Genomic DNA, 12,328 nt, shown 5'->3' with positions numbered 1-12,328 from the left:
TGCCGGCGCCGCAAGGTGGAGGATTAGCCTAGTGAGCCGCGGCGCCAGCTTCAACACACAATTTTTAAAAACAATGTATTTATTTGAATGGCAACACAATAGAGGAGGGACAAAAAAAAAAGATTTTGCATCTACTGGTTCATTCCCCAAATGGCCACAATGGCCAGCGCTGGTCCAGGCCAAACCCAGGAGCCAGGAAGTCCATCGGGATTTCTCACATGGGTGGCAGGGGTTCAGACACTGGGGCCATCGTCCGCTGCTGCTTGCCCAGGCACATGAGCAGGGAGCTGTACCGGAAGTGGAGCAGCCGGGACTCCATCCAGCACTCCTACCTGGGATGCCGGCATCACAGGTTACGACTTTCCCTGCTGTGCCATAACACCAGCCCCTCGACACAGGGGTTCTGAGGGGACATGAACACTGAGACTGTAGCACAGATGCTGTTTAGATAGGCAGAGGGTCTGTAGCAGTGAACAGAACAGGTGGACGTGTGGAACGGTGGCGAAGACACCTTCCTGGGATACCTGCATCCCCTACGGGAGTGCTGGGGGTTCAGTGCTGGCCGCACTTCCGAGCTAGCTCCCTGCACGCGTGCAGTCTGGGAGGCAGCAAGTGGGTCCCTGCCACCCACATGTGGGAGGCCCAGCACAGTTCTGGAGTCCTGGATGTTGGGCGTTTTATTTAAAACATTAATTTACTTATTTATTTGAAAGTCATAGTTACAAAGAGGGAGAGAAACATAGAGAGAGATATCTTCCATCTGCTGGTCCACTTTCCAGGTGACTACAATGGCCAGAGTGAAGCCAGGAGCCAGGAGCTCATCCGGGTCTCCCACGCGGGTTCAGGGGCTCAAGCACTTGGTCCATCTTCTGCTGCTTTTCCCAGGCCATAGCAGAGAGCTGGATGGGAAGTGGAGCAGCAAGGACTTGAACTAGTGCTCATATGGGATGCTGGCACTACAGGCGGCATCTTTACCTACTATACCACAGTGCCGGCCCCTACTATCACTCAAAGTCTGAAAAACTCTGAGTTCTAAACTCTAGGATCAAGGATTAAGATAAAGGAATGAGATGACTGATATGTTAGATATTGGCATGAAGAGAGACAAGCTAATGAAGATGATGTGATAACTGTAGGATGGGACAGAGTCTCCATCGTGCAGACAGTGGTTAAGGAGAGTTTCCCTGATGCGACAGCACAGGAGTGAAACAGGCAAAGTCTGGAGTGTTCCATGCAAGGGGGACAGCAAGTGTGGACATCAGAATGCACCTGCTGTGGTCAGGGAGCAGCAGCGAGGAGGGCCGATCGCTGGAGCAGTCAGCAGACAGGGCACAGAGGAAGAGGATTCATAGGGAGACGTTGGGGCTGGTGGTGGGACACACACACAGGGAAGGCGGAGGACGGACAGGATCAGGCAGATCCCTGCCTGGCCCACCCAGGTCCCTGAGTCCAGAGCTCACACACCTGACACCTGTGGTCACGCACAGCTGCTGCCACGTGGTCCAGGAAGAAGCCCAATGTCAGCACGGCGGACAGCGCCCCAACCCAACTTCAGCTGGCGCTGTCCGTGGTTCTGAAACCGAGTGCAGCCTTGCACAGGGTAAAACAGGGCCTGGTCCCACTGCGGAGGGCGGTGACCACAGCCCTGGCCTCGGATCCACCCCATCTCCATCCCAGGAAGAGAACACACACTAGGCTGCACTTGCTTATATAAAAGCCTTAGCGACAGAGGCGGTTCCAAGATGGTGGATAAGAAAGGGAGCTTACTGACCTAGTTCGGGAGAAGATAGTTTAATAAAAGTGGAGATAGTGTAGTCTCAGGGAAGATTTAGGGGGAAAATGGCAGAGGAAACTCTTTCGTAATTAGAGGGACATGGTGGACCTATGTGGAGGGGGTGGGTGTCCAAGGCTCGGGACCCAGCTGCCAAGAGCCTCCACACCAGCACTGGAGAGTGAGATAATTAAAAATGAATTTTAATGAAAACAAAAAAAGCCTTCGCAATAGGGGTCGGTGTTGTGGCACAGCAGGTAAAGCCATCGCCTGAAATGCCGGCATCCCATATGTCCCGGCTGCTCCACTTCCAACCCAGCTCTCTGCTGTGGTCTGAGAAAGCAGTGGAAGATGGCCCAAGTCCTTGGGCCCCTGCACCCACGTGGGAGACCCGGAAGAAGCTCCTGGTCCCTGGCTTCGGATCAGCCCAGCTTCAGCCATGGAGGTGATTTGAGGAGTGAACCAGCGGATGGAAGACCTCTCTCTCTCTCTCTCTCTCTGCCTCTGCTTATCTGTAACTCTGCCTTTCAAATAATAAATAAATATTTTTTTTTAAAAAAGGATTTTTTAAAAAAGCCCTCACAATATGTCTCCATGGTTCTCACAGCATCTCAAACTGAACTCAACCCAGCCAGAGCTCCAGTTTAGAACATAATTTTTTTTATTTGACAGGTAGTTATAGACAGTGAAAGAGAGACAGAGAGAAAGGTCTTCCTTCTGTTGGTTCACTCCCCTAATGGCCACCACAGCTGGCGCTGCGCCGACCTGAAGCCAAGAGCTGGGTGCTTCCTCCTGGTCTCCCCATGCGGTGCAGGGCCCAATCCTCCACTGCCTTCCCCGGGCCACAACAGAGAGTTGGACTGGAAGAGGAGCAACCGGGACTAGAACCCGAGGTGCCGGCGCCGCAGGCGGGGGATTAGCCTAGTGAGCCGCGGCGCTGGCCCCAGTTCAGAACATAATTAAGAACACGACCATCCTCTGCTCACACCTCACACAGCTCCTTCTCCCAATGCCTCATGACCTTTGAACTTGAAGGTGATTCCATGGGGCGTGGCTCTTGCCCCACACATGCACATAACGCACTCCCTCACCTTCAAGACCTTTCTCAAAAGTCGTCTACCCAGTGATGCCTACCCTGAACACATCACTCAAAATTACAAAAACAGGGGCCAGTGCCATGGCATAGTGGGTTAAGCCACCATCTGCACTGCTGGCATCCCATGTGGGCACTGGTTCAAGTCCCAGCTACACCACTTCCAATGCAGCTCCCTGCTGAGGTGCCTGGGAGAGCAGCAAAAGGTGGCCCAAGTATTTGGGCCCCTGCACCCATGTGGGAGGCCTGGATGGAGCTCCTGGCTCCTGGCTGCTGCATGGCTCAGCCCTAGCTGTTGCAGTCATTTGAGGAGTGAACCAGTAGATCTCTCTCTTTCTCTCTCTCTCTCTCTCAACTCTGACTTTCAAATAAATAAATCTTTTTAAAAATGACAAAAACAAACCTGCCCTTCTGACTCTGCTTCCACACGCATGCAGCTAGTTCTGCGTGTATTACCATCTGCTCATACACTGATGAGACTCATTGTGCTCCGAGGTCATTATCTCTCACCCTCACTAACCTTCTGCTCCCCCACACAAACGCTTTCTCTATCATTGGCTCACTCCCCGACCCCCAGTGCCTAGCACAGAACCTCGTACACACTTGGTGCTCAATAAATGTTGTAGCACCAATAAATGTTCAACGAATTTAAACAATTTTTAAAAATATTTATTTATTTGAAAGGCAGAGAGAAAGGCAGGGAGGGAATCTTCTATCCCCTGGTTCACTCCCCAGTGGCTGCAATGACTGAGGCTGGGCCAGGCTGAAGCCAGGAGCCTGGAGCTCCACCTGGATCTCCTGCATGGGTGGCAGGGACCCAGGCACCTGAGCCATCACTCGCTGCTTCCTCAGGCAGATTAGCAAGGAGCTGGGTCAGAAGTGGAGCAGCTGGACCTGGAACCGGGGTTCCTATGGGATGCTGGCGTCACAGGCGGTGGCTTAGCCCACTGTGCCACAAAAAGGTCTCTGGGCCGGTCACTGCGGATGCTGATAACTCAGCTCGAGGCACAGACGGACCTGAGTCACCTGCTTCCCCCCCCCCCCATCCAGCCCCAGCGCAGGCAGCTTGACTCCTGCTGGGAGCCCTTCCACGGTAAGCGCCCTTCTGCTGTGACACGGAGACCGAATTCTGAGAAGAGGGGGGAAGATGGGCTGTGTGCTCGTGAGATTGACCTCAGATCCAAACGGAGTCGAAAGCAAGTCAGGGGCATATCCAGGGGCTGCTGCTCCAGGCCGGGGGAACAGCAGGTGCACGGGGCCTGAGGCGGGGCCCGGTTCAGCAAGGCTCTCGTGGGTGGAGTCGAGCAGGGCTGTGAAGCGGGTGCTGTGCACGTGCAGGGTGCTGTGTAGGTTGTGTTGGGGGCACTGGGGAGGCGCGTTTGGCCCCGCGTGTGGATAGTGGCGATGGCATGGATCTACCAGCGAGCTCCGGAGTGTGTGTGTGTGTGTGTGTGTGTGTGCCTGATTACAGCAGGTCGTGGGGGTGAAGCGGGTTCTGGAAGCGGTATGCATGCAGAGACAACACGAGGTGCGCGTGCGTGTGCACGCGTGCACGGAGGGTGGGTGTGTGCCCAGCTGCGTGAGTGGGTGTGCGGGGGGATGTTGGAAAGCTGTTTTCTGGCCCCAGAGCGGGAGAGAGCGAGCCCAGGAACTCACAGCCCCGCCCTGCCCCCACATCTCCAGGCAACGGCGGCGCGGTTGCCAGGAGACCAGGTTGCCAGGACAACGCCGGCCTGAGTGGCAGCTCCGGGCGGAAGTCGGGGTGCGGGAGACCACACCCACTCAGCTAAATGTCTCATCAACCCTGCCTTCCTACATTCACTGATATATATTTTGAGAACCTGCCATGTGCTGTGACTCCTCTGGGCGCCGGGAAGACGGAAGTGAATCAGACAGATAACCATTTTACCAGTCCGAAACACCTGGACTCCACGCTGATTAGGTTGTTTGCCCATTGGCCAAGGGAGCTAGCAAGGGCGGTCTAACTTTGAAGGACAGCTCCATGAACCAATCGAAAAGCTAAGACCACCAGGACCAATGAGGCGCCATCGTGGGCGGGACTAGCGTGTAAACGCACTACCGATTGGATAAGGGGACGCTGCGAATGGCGGAGGCGCTGAGGCGAGTGCTCAGCCGAAGTAGCGCGGCCGGGCCGGAAGAGGACACGGCCGAGGCCGGACCGCCTTTGTTGCTGCTCGGCGCCCCAGGATCTGGGAAAACCACGTTGCTCTTCGCGGCGGCCCTAGAGGCGGCGGGAGAGGGCCGGGGCCCCGTCTTCTTCCTGACGCGGAGGCCGCTTCAAAGCCTGCCCCGCGGGACTGGCGCCGCCCTCGAGCCCATGCGTCTCCAGGTAACGATGGGGCGGGACTAGTCTCTTCCAGCCGCTCGTAGGAGGGGTACGATTGAATGACAGATACGTAGGCCAATGGTGGGGACCGTGGTAAGGCGGGCTGGAGCAACCTTGACGGGGTGGAGTCAGGAATGCTCCGGGGGCGGGAGTTTAAGATTGAGGGAGAAATTACCCAATGACGTGGCGGGGTTAGCAGGGGCGGCCTCCAAGGGGCGGAGTCAGGGTTTGTAAGGGGGTGGGGCTGCCTTTGGGCTTGGTCTGGACCTGTGTTGGCTTCCTTGGGGGCAGCCGGTCAAGGGTGGGATACTGACTGAGGATGCCGGTGTGAGGTTGCCCCAGACATTTTTTTTTTTTTTTGATTTATTTACGCGGCCGGCGCTGTGGCGCAGCGGGTTGAAACCCTGGCCTGCAGCTCCTGCATCCCATATGAGCGCCGGTTCGAGTCCCGGCTGCTTCTCTTCCGATCCAGCTCTCTGCTCTGGCTTGCGGAAGCAGTGGAAGATGGCCCAAGTGCTTGGGCCCCTGTGCCCGCGTGGAAGACCCGGAGGAAGCTCCTGGATCCGGACAGGCTTTGGCCGCCTCTCGCCCGGGCTGCCTGCGGCTGCTAACCTACCCGCAGGTTTTTCTTGCCTGTGGCTCCTGGCGTGCCCTCGGCCTGGCATGGATCTCCCAGGTCACCTTTCTGAACCCCCTTCTCCCATTTATGAAAAGCAAAATGCGATTGACCGTGGAGGAGCGGCCGGGGCGGGGTTTAATCACTGGCAGCTGCCCCGGGCGTCCGCTTCCCACGCTCACTCTGCCCCTCTCTTTCAATCTTCTAGAAAATTCGCTTCCAGTACCCACCCTCAACCCCGGAGCTCCTCTGGCTCCTCGGCTCCGCCCACGAGGGTCCGGGGCCGGCGCCCGCACTCCTGCTGCTCGATGGCCTGGAGGAGTACCTGGGGGAAGACCCGGGGGCCCAGGAGGCCGCCCACCTGGCCGCCCTGCTCGTGGACACGGCCGCCCACTTCAGCCACCGGCTGGGGCCCGGCCGGGCGTGCGGGCTGCTGGTGGCCCTGCAGACCCAGGACGAGGGGGACCCCGGGGAGGCCCTGCGGCTGGCCGTGCTGCAGCGCTACTTCCCAGCCCAGTGCTGGCTGCAGCCGGACGCGCCGGGCCTGGGCGAGCGCTGCCTGCAGGCCTGCCTGGAGCCGGGCGCGCCGGGCCACAGGACGGAGTGGCGGGTGAGCTTCGGCGCCGACGGAGAGCCGACGGTCGCCCCGGCCGCTGCCTGCGGCTCAGACCAAGCTTCCGGCTCCGGAGGCCGGGCCCGAGCCTTGATCGGCCACAGCCTCTCCGGGCCGGGGTCTCCCACGGCTAAAAGGCCCCGCTCGGGGACGCGTGCAGAGTCGGGGACGTGAGAGCGTCCAGCGCGTGTTTAGACAGCAGCAGCATCCTGCACACAGGACAGCCGCCAACGTGTGATTTCGTTTTCTTTCTTATCAAAAGTCGTCTGATACCTATCGCCCTCTGCCCCTTCCTTCTCCGCCCGCTTGACGTCATCGGCTCCCTCCTGGCTGCGCGGGTCCCCGGGTTCTGGGAGCATTCGCCTGCCTGAGTCGGGAGGGCCCCTACCTACAAGTCGCGCTGTAGGGAAAGTGTGCGGACGCCTACCTCTCCCGAGCCATCGCGCACCCCCGGGGCGTCACCCGGTGGCCCTTGGTGTCAGCACGGCCCGATACAGGACAGGGCTCTGTGAGCCATCCTTGGTGGCGAAGAACAAGCCAGAAGCTCACAAAACGGCAGCCCTCGCCCTGGTTGTACAACTGAACTACATTTCCCAGCCTCCCTTGGGCCTAGCTGGGGTCACATGACTGTTTCTGGCCAATAGAATTTCAGGACAGCGGCCCGTTTCCGGGCCAGATCCTTAAAATGGTCCCTGGACTCTCCTGTTGTGTCTCACTTGTTGGCTGAGGATAGAGAGGACCTAGGTGAGGCCCCCAAGGTGACCCTAGGGGAAGCGGAAGCCGGAGACCAGAGAGGTCCTACGCTATTTGTCTTTTTAAGTCAGTGCCCCTCCGCCGGGTCACTCCCCAAATGACTGGGACAGCCAGGGCGGGGCCAGGGCCCCAGCCAGGAGCCCAGCGCTCCATCCGGGTCTCCCCCACGGGTGCAGGGGCCCAGGCACTGGGGCCATCACGGCTGCCTCCCCAGGTGTGCGAGCTGGGAGCCGAGCTGGGTCCCCACGCCGGCCCCTGCACCTGCTCCAACGGCAGAGTTTCAGGCTGAGCTGGGAGACTTGCACGGGCATCCCCGGAGGACGATGACGCTTTCAACATGCACAAGTTTATTGATTTCATAACAGCAAAGCTTACGGATCTGGTTTACGTATATACAAAGGTCGCACAGTACATAGTGTGTAATGCCACAAGGGTGAGTTTCCTGAGCTCCGTGGGTTGGGCGGCCGACATCGGCAGCGCCCCCACCCCTGCCGGAGGCCTCCAGGGCCTGCGCGGCTACAGGCGGTCACGTCAACCCCGCCCCCCCCACCTGCACGTTGGCTCCCTAAGAGCAGGCAACATAACTGGGGGGTGGCGGCTCGGGGGCTGCCCGGAGGCTGTTCTCGTAGGGGTTGGAGTAGGAGCCGTCGGGGGAGCTCCCGGGGGCTCCCTGGGAGCCCCCTGAGCTATAGTCAGCCGAGATGCCCGAGTCGGACACCACGAGGTACAGGTACTTCAGGTGGGGCGGGGTGGGGGGCAGCTCAGGGGGCAGCGGCCGTGGGCACAAGACCTGGGAGCGGGGGTCGAGGATGGTGTACTCGAAGCTGGCGGCAGAAGCCCCCTCTGGCCTGGGCTTCAAGGCCAAGGCCGACGAGCATGAGGAGGCCTCTGAGCCTTCGTCCCCGGCCGCGGTGTCGGCACCGCCTGCGGGCCCTGGCAGGCGCTCGCCGGGCGGGCTCCGGGGCAGCAGCCACTTGTCCAGTACCAGGTAGGAGTCAGGGGCGTGCTTCCTGCTCCCCGGCTCCAGCAGGGGCCCCTCGTCCGCGGCCTCGGGCTCCGCTGCCTGGGCCAGTCCCCAGCAGCGCTCAGACAGGACTTCCAGGGGGGCGGGTGGGTCCTCCGGGTAGGGGGTGCAGGGGCTCCACCATAGACAGCCCTCATTCTGGTGTAGCCATAGCTGGAGAAGCGGCAGCGGCCGGGGGCTCAGAGGCCGGGGCTTTGGCTGCGGGGACAGGAAAGCCCCAGGCCCTGACAAGGACAGGTGGGCTCACTTACCTGGAAGTTCCCCTTGTGGGTGGTGAAGAGACCCTCGAACTCGCTCTCCGGGCTCGGGATGCCCGGCCAGATCTTCTGCTTCAGAGCCCTGCGGGAAGAGGTTTCGTGGTCGTGAGCCACGGAACGCTCACCCCTGCCCCCGCAGTGCCCGGTTCCGCGGTCACAACTACTCCTGGTCCCCCCCCCCCATGACGACGGAGGCAGAGGCGTGTGTCCAGCTTAGACCCTGGCTGAAGCAGAAAAGGGTCTAAGTCTATGTCTATGTCTAAGTCTCTGTCTCTCTCCATATCATCTCCATCCCCCTCCCCCTCCCTCTCTCCCATCTCCATCTCGCTTGTTCCCCTATGTCTATGTCTGTCAATGTCTGTCTCTCTCTCTCTCTCTCTCCATCTCATCCCCACCTCATCATCCCTCTGTCTCTCCAGCGCCTAGTGCATAGCTGGCACCCAGCACCAGGGCAATGCACAGAGCCATGAAAGCGAACCAGGAGATGGTTCAGCGGCTATAGCAGGCAAAGGCTTGGGGACCGTGAACGTGCCTGGAATCACCCGTACCCCGGGGTCGAAGGCAGGAGGAAAGCCAGGCGGGTGTCCCCAAGAGCAGAGGAGTTTATTGAGCGTCTGGGCCCGGTCTGGCAGGCCCCCCGCACGGTGTGACCCCGGACGCGGGTTCGCTCCCCACCCCCGGCCTAGCCCAGCCTCTCGGAAGGGAACGACCTGGGGAGGCTCACCGGCGATGGGCCAGCAGGCCGAGCGCGGCCAGCAGCAGCAGGATGAGCACGAGGATGAGGGACAGCGTCAGGATGAGAGGGTCCAGGTCTGGCGGTCGGGGCGGAAGTCAGGGCGGGCGCTCCCCGCGGCTCGGCTCCCCCGTCCCGCCCGCAGCCCGCCGGTGGCCTCACCGCTAGCGGTGAGCAGCGACGCAGGCGCGGACCAGGCGCTCCAGAAGCCCCCGAAGCTCGGCTCGGCCATGCGCGCGCGGACGGCGAAGGAGTAGCGCGTCCCGCGCCGCAGGTTGCTCAGCACGCACTCGGTGCGGCCTTCGAGAATCTCCACCTTGGAGCACCCGGGCCCGGGTGAGGACGGGGTCCGTGGGGGCGGGCCCCGGGGAGCCGAGCCAATCAAGGAGAGGAAAGGCGGGGCCCAGGGGCGGCAAGGCCAATCAAGGAGAGGAAAGGCGGGGCCCAGGGCCGGCGAGACCAATGAGGGAGGGGCGGGACACCAGAAGACTCAGGGCCAATCTGGGCGAGGGACGGAAGAGGAGGGGGCGGGGCCTGGGCCAAGTCACGCCCACGGCTGCTAGCGTCAGGGGCGGGATCTGAGGGCGACGGGCTGCGGTGGGCGGTAGGGGCGAGGCTCACCCTCTGCGCGGCTCCTGCACCGCTGCCTGCGGAGACGTCCACCTCGTAGCGGATGTGGGTGGTCATGGGTGCCCCCGGGGGCGGGAGCCAGCGCAGGACCACGTGTCCGCCCTCGTCGGCCTGTCGCGCCAGTAGCCCCTCGGGGGCGTCCAGGAGCACTGCGGCAGGGGGCGTGACTGGGTGGGCGGGCAGAGTCCGAGGCCACACCCCCTGTCACGCCCACGCCTCCGGGGAGGGGGCGCTTACCCACTTCGTTGACGTGGATGATGCGGTTGTAGCGCTGGGCGCCCGAGGGGACCGCGGTGACGCGCAGCTCCAGGGGCACGAAGCTGGACGTGTCGGCCGTGGGCAGCGAGCACCAGAAGCGCACCGCTCCGCGGGCCGTGGGCACCTGGTGCAGGTGACACGACTTCCACGGCTCACCCCTGCGCGCCCGGGACGCCCGGGAGGGAAACGAGCAGGGGGTAACTTGGGGGTACGGCCACCAGGGGGGCGCCGCAGCCCCGACGTGGTGACACCTGCCGCCCTGATGCGGAGGCGACCCCCCTTTTGGGGTCGTTTACCGCGGGGGGCGGTCTCCAAACCCGGCCACCAGGAGGCGGGTCAGCCCTGGCCCTGCGGGCTTCCCACCCGTGACCGCGGCGAGCCCCCGTCCACCAGCTGGGGATCCCGCCCCGTCCGACTCACTCGAGCTGGTACGAGAAACTGTAGTTTCTGGGACCGACCCCGGGGACGGCGGCTTCCTCCCAGAAACATAGCAAGTCCTCCAGCCGCTCGCTGAAGCACAGAAGGTCTTCGGGCCCGCGGGCCGCGAGCAGGGCCGCTGCGGGGGGACGGTGCGTGGGGTGGGGGAAGTCAGGGAGGCAGAGCCCGGGGCCTCGGGCCACAGCCCCCTCCTCGGGCTCCCACCGCCTGTGCTGCGCCGATAAGAAACACGCCGGGCCCCGCCCTCTCCCGCAGCGGGGCTCCCACTGGGGTCGGCACGGGGGGCGCCCCCTGAAGCCCCGAGCGCAGGTTGCTAGTCCTATTGTCACCCCCCACCCCACTCCTCCATCCAACACGCACCAGCCCACCCGGCGGCCAGCAGGTACCGCGATCGCCACCCCGGCCTCCCCCTGCGAGCCCCGCCCCATCGCGGCCGTGCGCGCTCCAGGGCGTGTGCGGAGCACGAGGTCCCCTATCGGCCCCCGCAGGCTGCCGGCCGCCCGATAGCGCCAACCGTGCCCGCGGCGCCCGCCCTGCTCCCGGCCACCTGCCGCCGGTCCCTGGGACGTGGGGCCGCACTTCCCCCAGGCCAAGCTCCGCACTGGGGGTGGGGGAGAGTCCTCCACTCGGCCACTCCCCCTCTAGGGACTCAGTGTCTGGGGTGGTCCAGGTGCAGACCCCTCCCCATGACCCTAGAAGGGACCAGGTCCCTGGCTCCCGGGGACCGCGCAAAGAATGGAGCAGAAACACCGTGCGCTCTCCAATGGGGGTGCGGAGACCCCGCCATGGCCGCACCAGGATCCAGGTTAGGACTTGAGACACCAGCGTGGCCGCACCAGGATCCAGGTTAGGACTTGAGACACCAGCGTGGCCCCCAGGCCCCAGCATGGCCCCTCCAGAACCCAGTGTGTGTGTGCGCGCGCGGGGGGCTGTGGGAGGAGGAGCCCACACTGCCCCGTCCTTACCTTTACTCTCAAATCTGGGGTCGTGGAGGTTGAGAGGGGGCGCCCAAGCGGCCCCCGCGAGCAGGAGGCAGAGGGAGCCGACTCGGGGCCAGAGGCGCTCCATGGCGCGGCCTCCGCCCCCAAGGGGCGCCGCGGCTGCTCGCCCCGCGGCAGGGTCCCCAGCTGGGCCAGCAGCTGCGTCCGCCCCGGACACAGCTGGCCAGGCCCTTCCTGGCTCCCGGCCTCCGCCCGGGCGGCAACTCCCCCGGGGGGCGGGGCCGGCGCGCGGCCCGGGGCAGAGATAGGGGCCGGGCGGGCGGGAGGGCGCGGGGTCCCCGCGGCAGGCGCACTTGGCGCGAAGTGACTCTGGGCAGGTGACTTTTCTTATCTGAACTGTAACATCTACAGCCTGGCACAGAGCAGACATTCCGATAAGGCAAGTTCCTGCGTTTATCGCCTGCATCGGCATTGCTTCTCGGACTGGAAATAAGTAAATAATAAATAAACATCGTAATAATGACCAGCCATTAAGTTGGCGCTGGGCCCAGCTACTGGACAGGGCGTACAATATGCACCTGTATTTGTACATAGTCTAGAGTGCGAGCTTTCATTTAAAGAAAAAAGATGTATTTATTTGAGAGGCAGAGTTAGAGAGAGAGAGAGAGATCTTCCACCTGCTGGTTCACTCCCCAAATGGCCACACCAGATGGAACTGGGCTGGTTCGAAGCCAGGAGCTAGGAGCTCCATCCGGGTCTCCCACGCGGGTGCAGGGGCCCAGGGACTTGGGCCATCCTCCACTGCTTTCCCAGGCCATAGCAGGGAGCTGGATCGGAAGTGGAGCAGCTGGGAC

The 12,328-nt window shown here is 62.2% G+C and overlaps 2 protein-coding genes across 2 annotated transcripts; one reads left to right on the top strand and one right to left on the bottom strand.

Annotated features, from left to right (window-relative positions):
- Positions 1–4,923: 4,923 nt before the first annotated feature.
- SWSAP1 (SWIM-type zinc finger 7 associated protein 1) lies at positions 4,924–6,719 on the top strand. The gene is made up of 2 exons (XM_051840011.2): positions 4,924–5,214; positions 6,036–6,719. Exons 1-2 carry the CDS (start codon positions 4,969–4,971, stop codon positions 6,612–6,614), a joined length of 825 nt encoding a protein of 274 aa, XP_051695971.2. The 5' UTR covers positions 4,924–4,968; the 3' UTR covers positions 6,615–6,719.
- Positions 6,720–7,523: 804 nt separating this feature from the next.
- Positions 7,524–11,724, bottom strand: EPOR (erythropoietin receptor). The gene is made up of 8 exons (XM_051840010.2): positions 11,499–11,724; positions 10,516–10,651; positions 10,075–10,253; positions 9,829–9,986; positions 9,370–9,523; positions 9,199–9,286; positions 8,469–8,556; positions 7,524–8,370 (listed from the first exon to the last, which is right to left on the bottom strand). The coding sequence occupies exons 1-8, from the start codon at positions 11,599–11,601 to the stop codon at positions 7,759–7,761; spliced, it is 1,518 nt and encodes a 505-aa protein (XP_051695970.2). The 5' UTR covers positions 11,602–11,724; the 3' UTR covers positions 7,524–7,758.
- Positions 11,725–12,328: the final 604 nt, after the last annotated feature.

Source organism: Oryctolagus cuniculus, chromosome 16, assembly GCF_964237555.1.
Source record: "Oryctolagus cuniculus chromosome 16, mOryCun1.1, whole genome shotgun sequence".
NCBI lineage: Eukaryota > Metazoa > Chordata > Mammalia > Lagomorpha > Leporidae > Oryctolagus > Oryctolagus cuniculus.
The sequence above is the reverse complement of the archived record's forward strand: the minus strand, read 5'-3'. Positions and strand labels throughout refer to the sequence as shown.